The following is a 19,910-nucleotide window of genomic DNA, read 5'->3' as shown; positions in this document are numbered from 1 at the left end:
ATGGTGCTGAAAAGTCCCAACCCTAAAGCCCCAAATCCTATAAAAAAAAATACCTATAAGAGAAAGCTGAATCCTGCGGGTGGGCTGCTTGGCTTGCAGAGTCTGGGAGATCATCAGCTGAGATGTTCTGTAGTGCTTCGTCACGGGGAGAATCATGTGCACTTTCACCATCACCCATAACCTCTAAACAAAACCCACCCCCAAGAAAAGGATAACCAGGTTCATTTGGAATATTCAGAGCAATTCAAGAATAAATTAGCATTGACTAACAATAAGAGCTCTCTGGGAAAAAAAGAAAAAACAAACTTCAAATACTTAACTGAATTATCAGTAGCAACAATCAAGAGACTAGTTGCTGAAAAGAGAGTGGTTTTACTTCTTATCCAATTCTAATGCAAAACAATGAAAGTCAACATTAACTTAATAAAGTTAATATATTGTAATCAGACTCAATGAACCAGGGAACAAAAAGAGGCTTCAAAAAGCATTTTATACCCTTATTTTATAGACATGGGCTTCTGCACAGTCAGAAAATGGCTTGCTCTAAATTCCTTGGTTGCCCAATGGCTGAGGTTGACTATGGGTTCAGGTCTCCTAATTCTCCCTACTGGAGGTCTTTCTGCTACACCCAAGAACAAGCCAGGGAGCAACTCACAAACGCAGCAAGGTCAGATCTGGGGTTTCCAAATTTGGTTTTATGTCTTAATCAAGAATAGCTGGGTGCGGTACCTCACGCCTGTAATTCCAGCACTTTGGGAGGCCGAGGTGGGCGGATGACCTGAGGTCAGGAGTTCAAGACCAGCCTGACAAATATGGTGAAACCCTGCCTCTATGAAAAATACAAAAATCAGCCAGGTGTGGTAGTGAACACCTGTGGTCCCAGCAACTCAGGAGGCTGAGGCAGGAGATTGCTTGAACACGAGAGGTGGAGTTTGCAGTGAGCTGAGATCGCACTACTGCACTCCAGCCTGAGCAACAAAGTGAGACACACCTCGAAAAAACAAAAACAAAAACAAAAAAATATGTAAATCAAAAGTATAGCCAGGCATGGGAAAGGAAGATCGCTTGAGCTCAGGAATTCAAGACTAGCCTGGAAAACATACAAGACCTCACTCTACAAAAAAATTAAAAGATAAAAGAATAAAAAGTTTCAAAATATAATAAATATATTGTGTTTAAATATGAAAATATCCTATTCTTTGCAGATAATTTCAAATGCTTCAGGAAAAGATATAGGGAGAGACCACTATGACATGACTTTTGTATTTCTGGGCAACACAGTGAAACCCTGTTTACAAAAAAAACCAAAAGTTAGCTGGACACAGTGGAACATGACTGTGGTCCCAGCTACTCAGGAAGCTGAGATGGGAGGACCTGAGCCTGGGGAGGTTGAGGATGCAGCAGTAAACCATGATTGTGCCATGGCATTCCAGCCTAGGTGACAGAGTAAGATCAGACCGTATCAAAAAAAAAGTGTACACACACACACACACACACACACACACTCTCTCTCTGTGTGTGTGTGTGGGGGGGGGGCATATAAACATGAGGGGAAGTGGCAAAACATTAACAATTGATAAGTCTAGATAGAGGGTATACGAACCTTCATTGTATTATTCTTTCAATTTTTCTGTTATTTGGAAACTACTCAAAATAAAAAAATACAGGAAGTTCTCCTTTCTACCCACTCTCCCTTTGAGGCTTCCTGGGAGTCTTCCTCAGAGCCAACTCATGTTACCAGTTTGTTGGAGATACTTCCAGAAGCTACTCTATGTGTATATAAGCATAAATACATATTTATGCAGTATACTATCTATGCTTTTTTTTTTTGGAGACAGGGTCTTGCTCTGTTGCCCAGGCTGGAGTGCAATGGCATCATCTCAGATCACTGCAACCTCTGCCTCCTGGGATCAAGCGATTCTCACGCCTCAGCCATCTGAGTGGCTGGGATTATAGGCATGCACCACCACATGCAGCTAATTTTTTTGTATTTTTGGTAGAGAAAGGATTTTGCAATGTTGGCCAGGCTGGTCTCGAACTGGCCTCAGGTCATCCGCCCACCTGGGCCTCCCAAAGTGCTGTGATTACAGGTGTGAACCACCTTGCTCAGCTCCTATTTATGTTTTTATACTTTTCCCCTTCATTTATCTTGGGGACTGTATCTCATTTTTCTGAAAGCTACTCAGTATTCCATTATGAGAAAAACTAAATCCTTTAAAACAAGTAGCAGGTGACAACGGATAACATGTCCCAATAGTCTGCTCCCACAGCTATACTGTGTACATAACTGGATACAATTAGAAAGCTGTAGACAGTAAAAAAGAACCTCCTCCCATTAAAGTATGCCCCAACTCCCTGTGGGCCAGTCATCCCAGATGCAAAGGATGACAACTCTAAGGCATCTGAATATTCAGGGGTACCCAGGCCTAGTAGGAGAGTCCAGAGAAAGACATCAATTTAAACATTCAGATAGTCTGTAATTTTGAGGTAGTAGATTGATTCCCTTAGCTATTCTTTCTTTTAAAGGCCACGTAAATTCAGATTACCTTTATCACTATGATATAAAAGTTTACTACTCAAATCTGTGTCATGATTATCACCTGTACTTTCATAGTTTGCCATTGCTCCATCACTGGGGCTGGTCCGTTTAATGGCATTCCTGTATTTGTCCAGAATATCCTCAGCAACCTGAGCTTGTGCACTGAGTCTAGGGCTAGGATCATCTGCAAAGGAAAGGAGAGTGAGAGAATTAGCCCCTTTGGTTTGTACCCACTCTGATGTTAGTATGACACCAGTAGCATAATCCCAAAGGTGGATTAGGAGGTAAGACTTAAAAAGAGCACATATCTCGATGTTAAGAGGCACCATGCAGCTGCCTACTCATCCCATTTCTAGGTCTGAGAGCCTTGCCAAAGCAGGAAATTGGGAAGAGTAGCTCCACCTTCTCATCATCACCAAAATGACAATGTCAAAGTTCAGCGCAGACTGAATGGATGACGGATTTCTAAAGTGTTTACATTCAAATCACTGTTATCAGCAATTCATGCTAACAGAACTTCCAACAGTGCATTTTTATAAGCAGACTTCATTTATTCAGACATCTCTATGCTGAAGGAGGAAAAAAAAAACAATTCGAATTTAGACTTAAACCCCTTTAAATAATAACAATATCCTTTTCCATTCTTCCTTTATGAATCTCTCTCCACGCGTTTGAAAACCAGTAATACTCATATTCTATCTCACTAGATCTCACCATGACAGCGCAGCTGCTGGAATAGAGCACTTTTGTGCATGCAGTGATATCAGAGGCACTCCTAGAGAATCTAGACATTCTTGGGGAGTGCTGGAAACTGTACCTGAGATGCACAGAGAAAAAGCTTATCACAGTCACAAATGCAGCACTGTTTACTGACAGGACCATTACTCTGTCAAAAGCAGCACATCAAAAATATTATCCTGAAGTCTAAAATGGTAGTCATTAATTAACTGGTTGTTAAAGCAAGGGATTGCTATAGATCTACAGAACAAAGTTCCGTAGTGAAACACAAACTCCTGGAATAGACCTAGGCCAGGCAGGAGGCCATAAATGGTCACATTCTGGTAGAATCCCATTTTCTGAAAATTATAAAAACACACATATCAAATATGCATGTGTATACATACATATATACGTGTGTGTGTGTGTGTGTGTTCACAGCAGCTAATAGCAGCTAACATTTATTGAGAACTTACCATACGCCAGGAACTGTGCTAAGCACCTTATAGAGATTATCTCAATTAGTGATCAAACAACCTCACAGAGAAATATTGTTGTTATTCTCATTTTACAGAAGATGAAATCAAGACACAGAGAAGTTAAGTAGCATGCTCATAGGATCTTCTTCTGTTTTCATGAAACAAATATATGGTTTTCATGTCTCCGTAAAATTGTAGTAAACTGAACAACCCTTGAACAACATGGGTTTGAACTTCGCAGGTCCATTTACACACAGTTTCTTGCAATCAAATACAGATTAAAAATCCCGTATTAGGCTGGGCACGGTGGCTCATGCCTGTAATCCTAGCACTTTGGGAGGCCAAGGCAGGTGGATCACCTAAGGTCAGGACTTCAAGACCAGCCTGGCCAACATGGCAAAACCCCGTCTCTACTAAAAATAGAAAAATTAGCTGGGCATGGTGGTGCATGCCTACAATCCCAGCTACTCGGGAGGCTGAGGCAGGAGAAGCACTTGAACCCAGAAGGCAGAGATTGCAGTGAGCCGAGATCATGCTACTGCATTCTAGCCTGGGCAATAGAGCAAGACTCTGTTTCAAAAGAGAGAGAGAGACAGAGAGAGAGAGAGAGAGAGAGAGAGAGAGAGAGAGAGAGAGAGAGAGAGAGAGAGAGAAGAAAATACTACATTTCACAGAGAGCTGTGAAACAAGCATACCGGGAAGGCCAACTTTTCGCATACAGGTTCCACAGGGCCAACTGCAGGACTCAAGTATGCAGGGATTATGGTATGGGCCAGGGAGCAAGGGTCCTGGAACCAATTCCCTGAGTATGCTGAGGGATAACTGTATATAGAGAGGATTTCCAAAGTAATTTAGCATTTCTGCTATAACAGTATTTGAATTCGTAAGAGATTCCTAATAAAATTGGATCTTTCTCCAAATGTAAACTCATAACATATTTATCATTACAGAATCTTGTTTTGAAGAAGAAGTACTTTTTAGCTATTGCGTGTTTTTTTGTTTAATTGAAACAAGGTCTTGCTCTGTTACCCAGACTAGAGTGCAGTGGCACACAGCTCAACGTAACCTCGAACTCCTGGCCTCCAGCTGTCCTCTCAATTTGACCTCCCAAAAAGAACTGGGATAACAGGCATGGCCCACTTCACCCAGTAGGTTATTACTTTTGAGTGCTGTTGAGAGCTCTTAAAAAGGGACAATATAATACATTATGGCTAAACACAGTGAGACTCACAAAGTTGCTTATAATCTTTATTTCTATTAACACTGTTCTTAAAAATTGTCCCCCCAGAGAATAATTAAAATGAACAAAAAATGCAATATATATAAATCTGTGAGTACTATTTTCATAATAAAAAATTGGAAAAAATTTAAATAGCCAATAGTAAAAGAACATTTACACTGCAGTAAAATCATGATAAATTATTTTATAGCCAATAAAAATAATTTAAAACCCAACTATGTCTAGTAGAAATTGGGAGAGGGTTTATAAAATAACTTGGTAAAACAAGAATACAAAGTCACAGCATAATCTAATTCAATCAAGAAAAAGCCATGTACAAATGTGGAAAAAGATTAGGAGATAACAGTAAAATAAAAATTAGGGTTACAGAATTATGAACAGACTACTAGAAAATTTCCTCCTATAACATGTTTAAATTGGTTTAATAACTTTCAATGAGTCATTAATAAGGACTGGGTAGAAATTTCTGGATCATTAGGGGAGCTAACCTGCTTGAATCACAGCCAAAGAAAACAAATTACTTTAGGAAAAAGACTTATTCTACTCTATTTAGCTTCTAGTTCCAGTATTAAAAATCAAGAAAAATATACTGCCCAAAGAGGGTAAGTAAAATATAATTCCTTCAAACAAACAAACAAATAAAAATAATTTATAACTTCTTCAAAGTTAGTGATTCAACGTTTTTAAAACATGAGATGTCATTAAGAGTAATTCACTCTGTAAATACTGGTGTTCTTCTAACATTAGGAACATGTGGTAAGAATACATAAATATTTTGCCAAAAGGACAATGTCTTTCCAACTCTTCCCAATCAGACTGGAAGGTCCTGAAGAACAGAGGTCATGCATGATTTGATTTAATACCCACAACACTTAGTACAGTGCCTGGTATGAGGCACATAGTCAGTAAGTATTTACTGACTGAATAGGACAGGCTTGGCTACTCTCAGCAGGGAATTTTGGCCTGTAAGCATATTTCCTGCTGTTCAAATCCCTTTATTGTGGAGAAATTACCATTTCAAATAAAGCAAGGACTTATATGCTAGGATACGGAAATACATCTAAATATATGGAACTAAACATTAGAATAACATGCATTAAAATGGGATTCCACCTGTAATGCTAAACTATTTGAGGAGGATATTCTTATCCTATTATCTATCCCATTTTTGGAATAAAACTATTTAACGAAACAAAAATTTCACTTTAACTTAATAGGATAACAATTCAAAATCAAAATTAAAAAAAGAAGAAGAAATGAACTTCCCTCTAGACCAGGGGTGTTCAATCTTTTGGCTTCCCTGGGCCATAAAGGAAGAACTGTCTTGGGCCACACGTAAAATACACTAACCCTAATTATAGCTAATGAGCTTTAAAAAAAAAAAAAGGTTCCTGCATAAATCTCTTACTGTTTGAAGAAAGTTTGCAAATTTGTGTTGGGCCAGATTCAAAGTCATCCTGGGCTGCATGTGGCCTGAGGTCCATGGGTTGGACAAACTTGCTCTAGATGCTCTATAGGCACTGGAGATAATACACAGCTATCACACCCAAGGCTGGGTCATTCACACTACTCTAACTCCTTTTTAGGGTGCTCATTAAGCAGCTGCAGAAATACAAACGCTTAATAAGGTAAAAACCCAATCCCCAGCTGTATTTTCCTTGGGTCAGATGGCAATGTTAAAACGATTCAAGCTGTAAAAAATTAGTAAAGTTTTTTAAATTTTCAGTATAATGGTTGGCATTTATATTGTTTGAACAAACAGTTTATCACAAAAAAAGGAAACAGTTAGGTGAAACAGAATTTCACTGTGATCCTGAATAATCCAGAACAAACTATAGATGAAAATAAACACAGAATTCTATGATCACTGTTAGAGAAAACTATTTAATCAATGATCCAAAGAGAAAGCATGCACAGCTCTAAAACTGTAACCACACTTTCCTAAAAGGCATTGTGTGTCACCATCCCACTAGATGGCGAGTTGTAGGGTACACCTTGAGGCTCAGGATCAGGGGCCTCATCATAAACAGAGTAATGATAATGAGAATGATGATGGTGGTAGCAGTCTGCAGGAAGAGCACACTGGGGTTTACTGTGGCTGCCAACTGGAAACCACAGAGCTATGAAGAACATACTCCCCACTGTACATACACAGACACACTCTTCTAAAAAGGCAACGCTTATGGTACCCAAGAAAAAGTGTTATGAAATATGTGCTCTGGGAATGAAGGAGCCAGGAAGTCCATGGGTCTACAAACCTGTGAGTGTTGAGAATCTGTCAGGCCCCAGATCATCTTTGTCTTTTTCTTGTTTTTCTTTCTTTCTAAATGGTATGGGAGCTGGAAATTAAATAAAGTCAGTAGTGTGACATATAACATACTGCACTACTCGGAAGTTAACTGGTGTGCCAAAATTTCTAAGCGAAAGGAGGCTGAAAAGTTTAAAAGCTAAGAAATTAAAAGTGTTGACTGATAATTGTCCTTAAAATAGTATTGAAGGTTTTTAAAGGAGCTTTCAGAATCTGCTTTGAAGTCATCTGTCATAGGAAGAATGATTTAACAGGAATCCACTGGGACTAAATCAAAACCACTACCTCTTAACCTCTGCTCAAAAGCAACCCATTCAAATCTCCTAGCTTCATTCTCATCCTCATCAAGTGGCTTGAGTATGGCATGAGAGCAGCTCTCCCCAGAGTTCCTGAGTGCCACCGTGCTGAGAAGAGGCCCTTGGAAGAAGTTCCTATCTTTACTCCTGGATGATCTCTCCTTTCAGGAAGAGATGTTTTGCCAACTCAAATGATGCCAGGCTGTTCCAAAAAAGTAAACAATTTTATACAGCTACCTTTCAAAATAAACACTCACTGATATTTACCATATAAACATTCTCAATGAACATAGACATAAAAAGTTTAAACTTATTCCAGGAATGTAAAGGATAAATTTTCAATGTTTAATTATCAATAGTGTCCCATTTTCCTGCAATAATTAATAGCAATATATATGTCAAAAGTCCTTATATTTTAACTTCAATGGTATGTGATATTTAAACAATAGTGACAGGCATGACTTCCATTTACGAAACCACTACCACTTCCTGCAAAGAAAAAGAACATTTCTAAAGCTCTGCCTTAGCATTCATCTGAGTGAAACCATTTTCTACACCCTCAAAGTAGCTAGAAACAAGCCCAGCAAGTCTCACAGAGGAATTCAGATATTGGCTCTCTGAAGAGATTCTGGGGCTTCACTTCTTATTGCTAATACAGCGTTCTAATATTTTATAAAATTACCTTTAGGCATGGCTGAAACAAAACGTTTTCTCCACCAAGGTCTGTTCCTGTCTGATTTCTCATCATCGCTATCTTTGCGTTCTTCAGTCTGTAGAAAAAGTTGGAGGCTTTATTTGGAGTTTGATAGGATAAATTACTAAGAAAAGGATTTTTTTTTTTTTGAGACAGGATCTCATTCTGTTGCCCAGGCTGGAGTGCAGTAGCACAGTCACAGCTCACTGCAGCCTCGAATTCCCTGGCTCAAGCAATCCGACCTCCCCTCAGCCTCCCAAGTAGCTAGGACCACAGCTGTACACACCATCACGCCCAGCTAATTTCTTTTTTTGGAGACAGAGTCTCACTCTGGCGCTAGGCGCTATGCGCCAGGCTGGAGTGCACTGGGGTGATCTCGGCTCCCCACAACCTCCACCTCCTGGGTTCAGGCAATTCTCCTGCCTCAGCCTCCCAAGTAGCTGGGACTACAGGTGCGTGCCACCATGCCCAGTGAATTTTTGTATTTTTTTATTAGAGACAGGGTTTCACCATGTTGACCAGGATGGTCTCGATCTCTTGACCTCGTGATCCACCAGCCTCGGCCTCCCAAAGTGCTGGGATTATAGGTGTAAGCCAGCGCGCCCGGCTGCCCAGCTAATGTTTAATTTTTATTTTGTAGAGATAAGGTCCTACTATGTTGCTCAGGCTAAAAGGATATAAGTTGGTCTGTGAAATAAGAAGGCAAAAACTCTTCTGATTGCCATATAGGTGCCTTTTGAAGCACAGTGTCATCTGCTTGAGGGTAGGCACTATCTCCTTACTGTTAATAAACCGAAGGCTTAATACAGAGCCTGGTGTAAATGAGGCACTCAATAAATACTTATGAAAAAAGTAAATGCAAATAAACTCCAGAAGAGCAGTAGAGATGGTAGCAGTAGTACTAATAATAAAACCAAGTGTGTACTATGTGCCAGAAGCTAAACATACTAACGATATATATCATCTCATTTAATCTTCACAGTAACCTCAGAGATAGGTCCTTTATTAGTACCCTTTTTATAGATAAAAAATATGAGACTAAAAAAAAAGTTATCTCCCCCTCTTCCTCAAAGTTACACAGCATATATGTGGCACAGCTGAGACTCAAACCTAGACCTAACCAACTTCAAAGTTCATGTTTTGATCACCAATTATACTAAGTTATCATTAAAACATGCAAAAGGGGCTGGGTGTGGTGGCTCATGCCTGTAATCCCAGCACTATGGGAGACCAAGGTAGAGGATCACCTGAGGTCAGGAGTTCGAGACCAGCCTGGCCAACACGGTGAAACCTCGTCTCTAAAAATACAAAATACAAAAAGTATTCCAGCGTGGTGGCGTGTGCCTGTAATCCCAGCTACATGGGAGGCTGAGGCAGGAGAATTGCTTGAGGCAGAGGCTGTGGTGAGCTAAGATCATGCCATTGTACTCCAGCCTGGGCGACAGAGTGAGACTCCATCTCAAAAAAAAAAAAAAAAACAAAACAAACAAAAAAACATGCCTTTTGAAGGACAGGGACTGTTAATTCCTTTACTAGCCTATCATGTGACCATGGACAAATCACTTAATTTCCATTTTTCATCTACATGCCTGGGATAAAGAATTATCAGAACCCTAGCAGAGAGATGAGGGCATCTGTGCCAGGAAAGAGTTAATTTAACAGTGGGAAGGAGAAACTGATTACATATAGGGGAACTGATCGAATAAATACACACATGAAGAATAGTGAAAATAGATTTCTCACTTTTGGAGAAAGGAGTTACAAATTTGGAAAGGGAGAAAGATAAACTATTGTGTCAGGACTAGCATTAAATGTGTCAGTGTACGGTCACGGTCCTATTTATAGAGAAAGAGAGATAAAGGAAATATACAGGTAAACGTGAGTATACACACACACACACACACACACACACACTCCCTAGCTCTGTCCACAGCAAAGGAACACTGTATCCAGAGCTCAATTTCCAAAACAGCATTTTTCATTAAAAGAAACAAGGGTACTTGGAGAAAGACCAGACTAGGACAAAGTACAGTATCTGTTTGTAACATCTTGTGCGGAAAGTAAAACTAGGCTCAAAGAGTAACAGCAGTGCATCAAAAGAACTCAGAAGCCAGCCCGAAGGGGCTCCCACTGGCCCAATCAGAGACAACTGGGCTTCAAAATAAATAAGAATGACAAACCCTAACTAAGACAGAAAACTGGGCCAGGCATGGTGGGTGGCTCACGCCTGTAATCCCAATACTTGGGAGGCTGGGGTGGGAGGATTGCTTGAGCCCAAGAGTTCAAGACAGGGCACCTGGGCAACAAAGTGAGTCCCCATCTCTACAAAAAAAATAATAAAATTAAAAAAATTAGCCAAGCATGTGGTACATGCCTATACTCCCAGCTACCTGGGAGGCCAAAGTGGGAGAACTGCCTGAGCCTCGGAGGTTAAGGCTGCAGTGAGCAGTGTTGGCACCACTGCCCTCCAGCATGGGTGGTAGAACAAGAGCCTATTTAAAACACACACACACACACACACACACACACACACACACACACACACACTCTTTTAAAAAGAAAACCATGAGACCATAGACATAATTAATAAGTAGATTAAGTTAAAAATTCGATGGAGAACAGTATAGTTACATATTTTTTAAGTACCCCCTCCCCAAAATACTTATTAATTATTAAGGGAAAAAGAGTAACTTTACAGTGGCAAAGCCTGGAAGACAACACTTCATCAAATTATCCAAATGAACACTGTAGAAATGGGACAAATTAAAACTGTGCTACCTGACAAAGTGCAATGAAAAAAAGGGTCATTTCAGTGATGGTCCTGCCAAAGACAGATAAACTCAATCTAATCATAAGAAAACATCAAACCTAAACTGAAGAACATTCTAGAAAACAAACAACTTGTAAATTTCAAGAGTGTGAAGGTCATATAAGTAAAAAAAAAAAAAAAAAAACTGAGGGCTTTTCTAGACTGAAGAGACTAAAAAGTCATGACAACTAAAAGTAGCCTATGATTCTGAATAGAATCTTTTTACTATAAAAAATGTTATGGGAGACTGGGCACAGTGGCTCACACCTATAATCCCAGCACTTTGTGAGGCCTAGGTGGATGGATCACGAAGTCAGGAGTTCGAGCCCAGCCTGGCCAATATGGTGAAACCCCGTCTCTACTAAAAATACAAAAATTAGCTGGGCATGGTGGCAGGCACCTCTAGTTCCAGCTACTAGGGAGGCTGAGGCAGGAAAATCACTTGAACCCGGGAGGTGGAGGTTGCACTGAGCCAAGATTATTCCACTGACTCCAGTCTGGGCAACAGAGCAAGACTGTCTCAAAAAAAAAGTTATAGGGACAACTGGGGACATGTGAATGGGGTATGAGGACTAGCCGGTAGTAATATATCAATAATGTTCATCTGCTGAAGTTGATGGTTGTACCATGAGGTGTAAGAGAATCTGCTTGTTTGTAAAAACTTACACTAAAGTGTTCAGGGGTATTAGAGCATCAAATTGGCAACTTGCTCTAAAATAGGGAGAAAGTGTTCTTTTATTGTACTTCCAACTTGTTTATAACTTTATGATTGTTTAAAACAAAAAATAAAAAATACTCATTGGACTGGGCATGGTGGCTCATGCCTGTAATCCCAGCACTCTGGAAGCCAATGTGGGCAGATCACAAGATCGGGAGTCTGAGACCAGCCCCACCAACATGATAAAACCCTGTCTCTACTAAAAATATAAAAAATTAGCTGGGTATAGTGGCATGTGTCTGCAGTACCAGCTATTCAGGAGGCTGAGGCAAGAGAATTGCTTGAACCTGGGAGGCAGAGGTTGCAGTGAGCCAAGAACGCACCACTGCACTCTAGCCTGGGCGACAGAGTGAAACTCTGTCTCAAAAAAAAAAAAAAAAAAAAAAAAGGAAAAAAAAAACTCATCTAACATCTCAGAGGGATATTGTTAAGGTTTAAATATAAATAAAAATTGCTTGGAGAGAAGCTAAAAGTGTCATAAAAATGCAAGACAGTATTACTACAAAACCACAGTTGTATAGGTTGCGAGCACATCAGATTGAGGAATCATCTTTAATCATGACTACTCTCCATCTGTAATCCTAGATTTATATATTCCATGTAATTTCAGATATCAAGAGAACCAGGCAGACAGAACACAATTCTTCTTCACGGCCTATGTTCCATACCTCTCCTCTTGAGGAGTCCTTACTCGGGGATGAAGATGATGAGTGAGGTGCAGCCACCAAAGAAGTAGCACCAATGGCTGCAGCTGGAGGGAGTTCCCGCTCTTCATTTCCTGGACGCCGGTTCCAGCTGGGGTCACTCATGGGTCTCCGGACAGAAGATACAATATCAGAGCTCCTGCTTCGAACTAGTCTCTCAGGGTAAGAATGCCTTTGCTTGAATGCCTCCATTTCAGCTGGAGTTAAAACATGGGAACCAAAGTTTGGCAACCTGGCCTCATTTCCTCCCACAGCTCCTTCCAGGATTGGGGGATCTGGTGGTGGATGCGATGGCCTAGCATAGTGAACCTTTGGCCTTACCACAGCGGAAGCCCCTACAACACAGGAAAAAAAAAAAAAAAAAACAGTTTTGTAACTGAGACACAACTTATCTAACAAAGGCATTAACAAAGGGGTTTGGTTTCCTCCTCCTGTCTATGACATGAGTGACAAAGTTCACTTCACTGGTTTACCTTCATGTGAAGACAGTGGATCAAACATGGCCAGCAGAGACTCTGACTGAGAAGGAGGAGAGGTCAGCTGGTGGGCACCTAAAACAGGAGGGAAACTGTGAGACCAAGCTAGAACTCAGGACAGATGGTCTCAACACAGTTCAACATAGTTCAAAGGGTTCTAAGTATTCAATAAAAGGGTCCTAGGTATTCAATTAAAAGGGTTCTAACTCTGAGGGTTCCTTTTTTGATCAATTAGAACTTGAGAGGCATACAAGAAAAAAAATCAAAGTATAATTACTTCCAATTCATTCCATGTTTTTTTGTTTGTTTTTGAGCCAGAGTCTAACTCTGTTGCCCAGGCTAGAGTGCAATGGTGCAGTATCAGCTCATTGCAACCTCCGCCTCCCAGGTTCAAGTGATTCTCCTGCCTCAGCCTCTGGAGTAGCTGGGATTACAGGCACCCGCCACTACACCCGGCTAATTTTTGTATTTTTAGTAGAGATGGGGTTGCAACATGTTGGTCAGGCTGGTCTCGAACTCACCTCAGGTAATCTGCCCACCTCCGCCTCCCAAAGTGCTGGGATTACAGGTGTGAGCCACCACACCTCGCCCGTTTTATGTTTTCATTAGTATCTTCATATACAGATTTTTTTTACATTTAAGTGGTCTGGCATCTACATGCCTGTTACTTCTAACGGCCAAATGCAAGCATGGTTCATGCAAAGAGAACAGAGCCAGAAGACCTAAACCATCAACTTTTTCAGAATGTCACAACTTCTCTGAGCCTCACCTTCCCCTCATCTAAAAATACAGGGGCAAGGTCATGTGCAGGGGCTCACACCTGTGATCCCAGTGCTTTGGGAGGCCAAGGAGGGAGGACTACTTGAGCCCAGGAGTTTAAGACCAGTCTGGGCAAGATGGTAAGACCTTGTCTCTACAAAAATTTATAAGAGCTAAAAATTTTAAAATAAATAAATAAAATATAAATACAGGGACAATACCACGTACAGACAGGGTATAAATAAAAGGTTGTACATTTTGAAGTTCTAACACTGTTCTCAGCAAATAATTTTAAAACAGGTAAGTATGCAGAGGACAGAAATTTCAAACATAAAAAAGAAACTATCAATCTAAACGTTTTTAGTCTGAAGCTATTTTGGGGGGGGCTGAAGTTATATCTTTTGATAATGAATGAAGAGTACTATTACACCTCTTGATTTTTACTTTTGTTCTACAGTTAAATCATTATAAAAGGTAGCCTAAAACAGTGGTTCTCAAATTTTGGTCTCAGGACTTTTTTTTTTGAAGACAGGGTCTCACTCTGCCACCCTAAAGTGCAGTGGTGCAAACATAGCTCACTGCAGCCTTGACATCTTGGGCTTAAGTGATCCTCTTGCCTTAGCCTCCCAAATAGCTGTGAGCACAGGCCCACACCACCACACCCAGTTAATTTTTATGTTATTTTTTGTAGAAACAGGGTCTCACCACTTTGTCCAGGTTGTTCCTCCTAGGCTCTAGCATTCCTCCCCTCTCGGCCTCTCAAACTGCTGGGATTATAGGTATAAGCTACCATGCCTGGCCAAGACATCTTTACAACTTAAAAAATTATTGACCCTAAGAGCTTTTGTTTATGGTGGTTATATCTATTGATATTCCATATTAGAAATTAAAATTGAAGTTTAAATATTTATTAATTCATTTAAACATACCCATTAGAAGGTAATACAAGGGACTCTTTCTGAACCTACTCTGGTTTGGGAAACTGTCCATTTTTTTAAAAAAAGAAAAATTTCTAATGGTAACATAAAAAAGCCTTTTTTTTAAAAAAATAAAAAACTATTATTTTCCAAAATAAAAAATGAAAAGAATGACACTATTTAACATTTTTTGCAAATATCTTGAATGTACAGCTTACTAGAACACAGCTGGATTCTCATGTCTGCTTCTGCTTCAATGTGCTGAAAATGTTGTTGTGGCTGAAGTATATAAAGAAAATCTGGCCTCACACAGACATGTAGTTGGAAAAGGAACAATATGTTAGTAGCCTTTTCAGAAAATTGTGGATATTATTCTTTGATACTTTACCACATCTTGAGAAGCAATAGTTTTTTAAAGAATAGCTACAAGGTAGAATTTGAAACCAAATCATTGAACTTTAAACTCTTAAACTCACATTCTTCATATCACCGCTAATCTCACTAGAAAAGTCTTTAAACAACAGGAAGCTGACAAACTCATGCAGGTAGACACAAATTTCCAAAATGCTAATTTTTATCCTAAAGTTTGAATTTCATCACTGGCAACAAACTATACTCTATTAGTTGCTTGTCTTTACGTAACAGGATCATTTTGTTAATATTTTTTATTTTAAAGATGGGACCACAGGCTCATACCACACCTGGTTAATTTTTTTATTTTTGTAGATATGAATGAAGTCTCCCTATGTTGCCCAGGCTGGTGTCAAACTCCTGGGCTCAAGGAATCCTCCAGCCTCAGCCTCTCAAAGTGTTGGGATTACAGGCATGAGCCACCACGCCTGGCCACACTCTGTTAATTTTTGAGATGTCTGTCAAATACCCAAGTATGTGTTCATAAGAAATACAGTTTATCTGTCATTCTTTCAAGTAAAAATGATATTTCATGAAAAAAAAAACAAATAAAAATAAGGGGAAAAAACACTTGCTAGTTAAGCTAACAACTCAAATAATCAAATAACTGCTTCTTCAGACATCTCATTATATCTCAGATTGTAGTGAAAATGCAATCAGGATGCTTCCTATTTCTTCATGCAGAATATTAAAAAGGTGTATACTCAGGCCAGTGCAGTGGCTCACGCCTGTTATCCTAGCACTTTGGGAGGCTGAGGCAGGCAGATCGCCTGAGGTTGGGAGTTCAAGACCAGCCTGACCAACATGGATAAGCCCCGTCTCTATTAAAAATATAAATTAGCCAACTGTGGTGGCACACGCCTGTAATCCCAGCTACTCAGGAAGCTGAGGCAGGAGAATCACTTGAACCCAGGAGGCGGAGGTTGCAGTGAGTTGAGATCACACCACTGCACTCCAGCCTGGGCAACAAGAGCGAAACTCCATCTCAAAAAAACAAAACAGTGTACACTCAAGGGTTGATGTAATTAAGTGATTTTTATTTTTTCATCAAAGACATTCATAAGTAAAACTTCCACTTTTGCCTATGCACTGTAAGTACAAATGTCAACACAATGAAAATGGACTATAACTTTGATTTTTATGAAAACAGTTGTGACTTCATCTGTACTCCTCCCTCAAAGGGTCTTAGGACTTCAGTAGTCCATGGAGACCATGCTTTGAGACTGCTGGTTTAGAACAAAAGTTCTTAATCGGTGGCTATCTTCTCCCACCAAGAGATCATTTTGCAATGTCTGAAGACATTTTTGGTTGTCGCAACCCCAGGGTGTAGAAGGTATGTGCTACTGGTAGGGGCCAGAGTTACTTAAACATCCTAAAATGCCCAGGACTGCCCCCATAACAAAGAATTTCCCAGCCTAAAATGTCAACAATGTAAAGGTTAAAAAACTCTGGTTTAGAACAAACAAAAAAAAAGTAAAAATAGTAAAGGTACCTTAAAACTTACCACTCAATATATAAAACCACTACTAGCATTTTGGTATTTCCAGTACTTACTTCATGCATAGGTTTTTTGTGTTTGTTTGTTTTTTGAGACGGAGTTTTGCTCTTGTTACCCAGGCTGGAGTGCAATGGTGCAATCTTGGCTCACCGCAACCTCCGCCTCCTGGGTTCAGGGAATTCTCCTGCCTCAGCCTCCTGAGTAGCTGGGATTACAGGCATGCGCCACCATGCCCAGCTAATTTTTTGTATTTTTAGTAGAGATGGGGTTTCACCATGTTGACCAGAATGGTTTCGATCTCTTGACCTCATGATCCACCCGCCTCGGCCTCCCAAAGTGCTGGGATTACAGGCGTGAGCCACCACGCCTGGCCCATGCATAGGTTTTTAAAAATGTTTTATTATCTTGTGTGTAAAATTCTACAAAAATAAACTTTCTATGTAGTATGTTCTAGGTTTTTCTCTAAGTCATTTCATATTCTTTAAAGCATTTTAAAATAGCTACATACATTCTAATAAGTAGTTACATCAAAATTATTTAGCCACTCCATTTTTCAATTTTTAAGTTATTTATAATTTTCTGCCAATATAAAACGTTGTAAAGAAATCTTTGTGCAAATGACTTTCTCTATACCCAGAATTTTTCATTATGACTGATTCCTAGAAGTGGAACTAACCTAACTAAATTTAGAACGTGCACATGTAAGGCCTTAAATACATATTGACAAAGTATGTACCAAAGTGCTATATCAATAGATGCTATCACCAGCAATGTGTCATAGTGCCAGTTTCAACCATGGATGTGGTCATTTTTTAAGTCATTCTCATTTCCCCCTCTTACCATGAGTTATTTCATCCATGTCTGGACTAGTAACAGAATCTTTACCCCCAAAATCAGAGCTGCACTCAGATCTCAGGTCTTCAATCTTATTGGGAATATCCTCAGAGGTTGCACTTATGCCTTTAAAAAAAATAGTAAAAAATAAACAGGAAGAAGAACAAAATAACCACACAAAGCATATTAAATTAGGAGAAATTTAAACATTCTCGAATTTTCAGTCCGAGTTCTATACATGTGAGTTTAGTATTATATCCTTTATGGTACTATTACTTAAATATACTTACCTTACTTTACACAACATAATCAGAATCATATGACTCCAAAGTAGGACAGGCTATTAAGAACAGAAACAGCTGTAGAGAGGCTGCCAATTACTTCAACAGGCTCCATAAAGCCACACATTAAGTTCCCTAAGATTTCAGATGCAATAGAAATAATTCTGCTTCCTGGAAATTACTCAGCTCTTAAATACAACTTATCTCTTTGTAACAACTTTATAAATGGGAGGGGGTAGGGGGCGAACACCTTCAAATCCCTACTCCTTAAAACAAGACAGACATACCGGACACAACACTGAGGCCTGGTGTGCTGGGGCGGGAACTGACCTCCCTGACATCCGTATCATCAGATGTGCTACCCAGTCCAGAACAGCTCTCCAGTTCTTGTAGACGCTCCTCCTGCTTTAGGTCTGGAGCCTCTAAACAGAAAAAAAGAGGTGTGTTACATCTGTGATTCTGTTGGCACACCACAATTTCAGCTTTTGTGACCCAGATAAACAAAGCAACCAGGGCATGAATGAAACCAGTGTAAACAGATTTCTAAGTCGGGGCTAGTTAACAATGCTAGTTAGATTAAATGTTAAAGAAGTCAAAGTTGTGATTTTCATCCCAAAGCCAGTTCACTGTGCACTGATGAAAACATGGTTTCTAGATCACTAACATAGCAGAGTATGCTATTGGTTAACATGTGAACTGGACAAGAGAGCACAGAATAGCTTGGTATTAAATCCACCACTTCCTAAAAAGTAATTCCTATGAATATTCAATAGCTGGTGAGCTAATTCTATTGTCTCCAACTGGTCTTCAAACAAGGCTAGCATATCTGAATGCTTTAACATTATAAAGCAGGCCAGCCTCGGTGGCTCACACCTGTAATCCCAGCACTTTGGGAAGCCAAGGCAGGCAGATCACCTGAGGTCAGGAGTTTGAGACCAGCCTGGCCAACATGGTGAAATTTTATTGCTACTAAAAATACAAAAAATTAGCTGGGTATGGTGGCAGGTGCTGTAATTCCAGCTACTTGGGAGGCTGAGGCATGAGAATCACTTAAGCCCAGGAGACAAGACTGCAGTGAGCCGAAATTACACCACTGCACTCCAGCCTGGGTGACAAGAGTTAGACTCCATCTCAAAAAAAAAAAACATTATAAAACACCTCTCAGGATCACTTAATAATTTTTGAACCAGCTGGGCACAGTGGCTCACACCTGTAATCCCAGCAGTTCGGGAGGCTGAAGCAGGTGGATCATGAGGTCAAGAGATCGAGACCATCCTGGCAAACACAGTGAAACCCTGTCTCTACTAAAACTACAAAAGTTAGCCAGGTTTGGTGGCGGGTGCCTGTAGTCCCAGCTACTTGGGAGGCTGAGGCGGGAGAATCGCTTGAACCTGGGAGGCGGAGACTGCAGTGAGCTGAGATCACACCATTACACTCCAGCCTGGGTGACAGAGTGAGACTCTGTCTCAAAAATAATAATAATAATAATTTGAACCAAGTAAATCAACAGAATGTAATGCAAATACATAGTTCCTTATATTTGCATTCTGGTAGTTGACATTTAGTTGAAGGCAAAGATGTGTCTTCATAATCAGTAAAAAAATACAATGCATATAAAAAGACAAAATACAAAACACTTTATATGCATTTATAATAACCTGCATAAAAAATATCCTCTCAATTTCAATGTATTTCAAAAACACATTAAACATGTTTTAGAGGGTCAAACTCTCCCCGTGATAAATCTAAATGTGTTTCCTAGGCAAGCACTCAGTTTGAACTGTGTTGCTACTCTTATCCTGTCATGAGTTTGTGGGAGATACTGAACTCAATGACTCACATGGAACTCTGATAAGTTACAGAAAACTGCTTTCAAAATAACTGAACACAGGGTCAGAAAGCACCTGCCATCATAGTCTACACTATCTAACAGAGCATTTTCCCTTAATGAACAGAAAATACCCTCAACTTAATTTTCTGTTTGACATTCATAGCAATGTGATTACCTCACTTTTGTAAAATGTGTATTTGGCAGGCATGGTGGCTCACACCTGTAATTCTAGCACTTTGGGAGGCCAAAGTGGGCGGATCACCTGAAGTCAGGAGTAGAGAGTAGCCTGGCCAACATGGTGAAACCCATCACTACTAAAAATACAAAAATTTAGCCGGCATGGTGTTACACATCTGTAATCCTAGCTACTTGGGAGGCTCATGTGAGAAGATCACTGAA

At 39.9% G+C, this 19,910-nt stretch overlaps 1 protein-coding gene across 32 annotated transcripts in view; it reads right to left on the bottom strand.

The window, feature by feature from the left end:
- The window catches only part of GAPVD1 (GTPase activating protein and VPS9 domains 1), a 105,125-nt gene that overhangs the window by 16,877 nt on the left and 68,338 nt on the right, over positions 1-19,910 (bottom strand). For 9 of the 32 annotated variants that reach the window (XM_009002943.5, XM_078326815.1, XM_009002952.6 and 6 more), the window contains 9 exons: positions 17,968-18,102; positions 17,406-17,525; positions 14,875-14,955; positions 12,978-13,055; positions 12,469-12,839; positions 8,262-8,349; positions 7,234-7,314; positions 2,601-2,723; positions 54-183 (listed from right to left, as the gene is read on the bottom strand). In XM_009002943.5, coding sequence (XP_009001191.1) covers positions 54-183; positions 2,601-2,723; positions 7,234-7,314; positions 8,262-8,349; positions 12,469-12,839; positions 12,978-13,055; positions 14,875-14,955; positions 17,406-17,525; positions 17,968-18,102 — 1,207 coding nt within the window. The remainder of the gene's footprint in view (positions 1-53; positions 184-2,600; positions 2,724-7,233; positions 7,315-8,261; positions 8,350-12,468; positions 12,840-12,977; positions 13,056-14,874; positions 14,956-17,405; positions 17,526-17,967; positions 18,103-19,910) is intronic. The other 23 variants (XM_078326828.1, XM_078326861.1, XM_009002969.6 and 20 more) reach the window with 3 other exon arrangements.

This window comes from Callithrix jacchus, chromosome 1 (genome assembly GCF_049354715.1).
Source record: "Callithrix jacchus isolate 240 chromosome 1, calJac240_pri, whole genome shotgun sequence".
NCBI classification, from domain to species: domain Eukaryota; kingdom Metazoa; phylum Chordata; class Mammalia; order Primates; family Cebidae; genus Callithrix; species Callithrix jacchus.
Note: the sequence above shows the minus strand (reverse complement) of the source record. Positions and strands in the feature narration are given on the sequence as shown.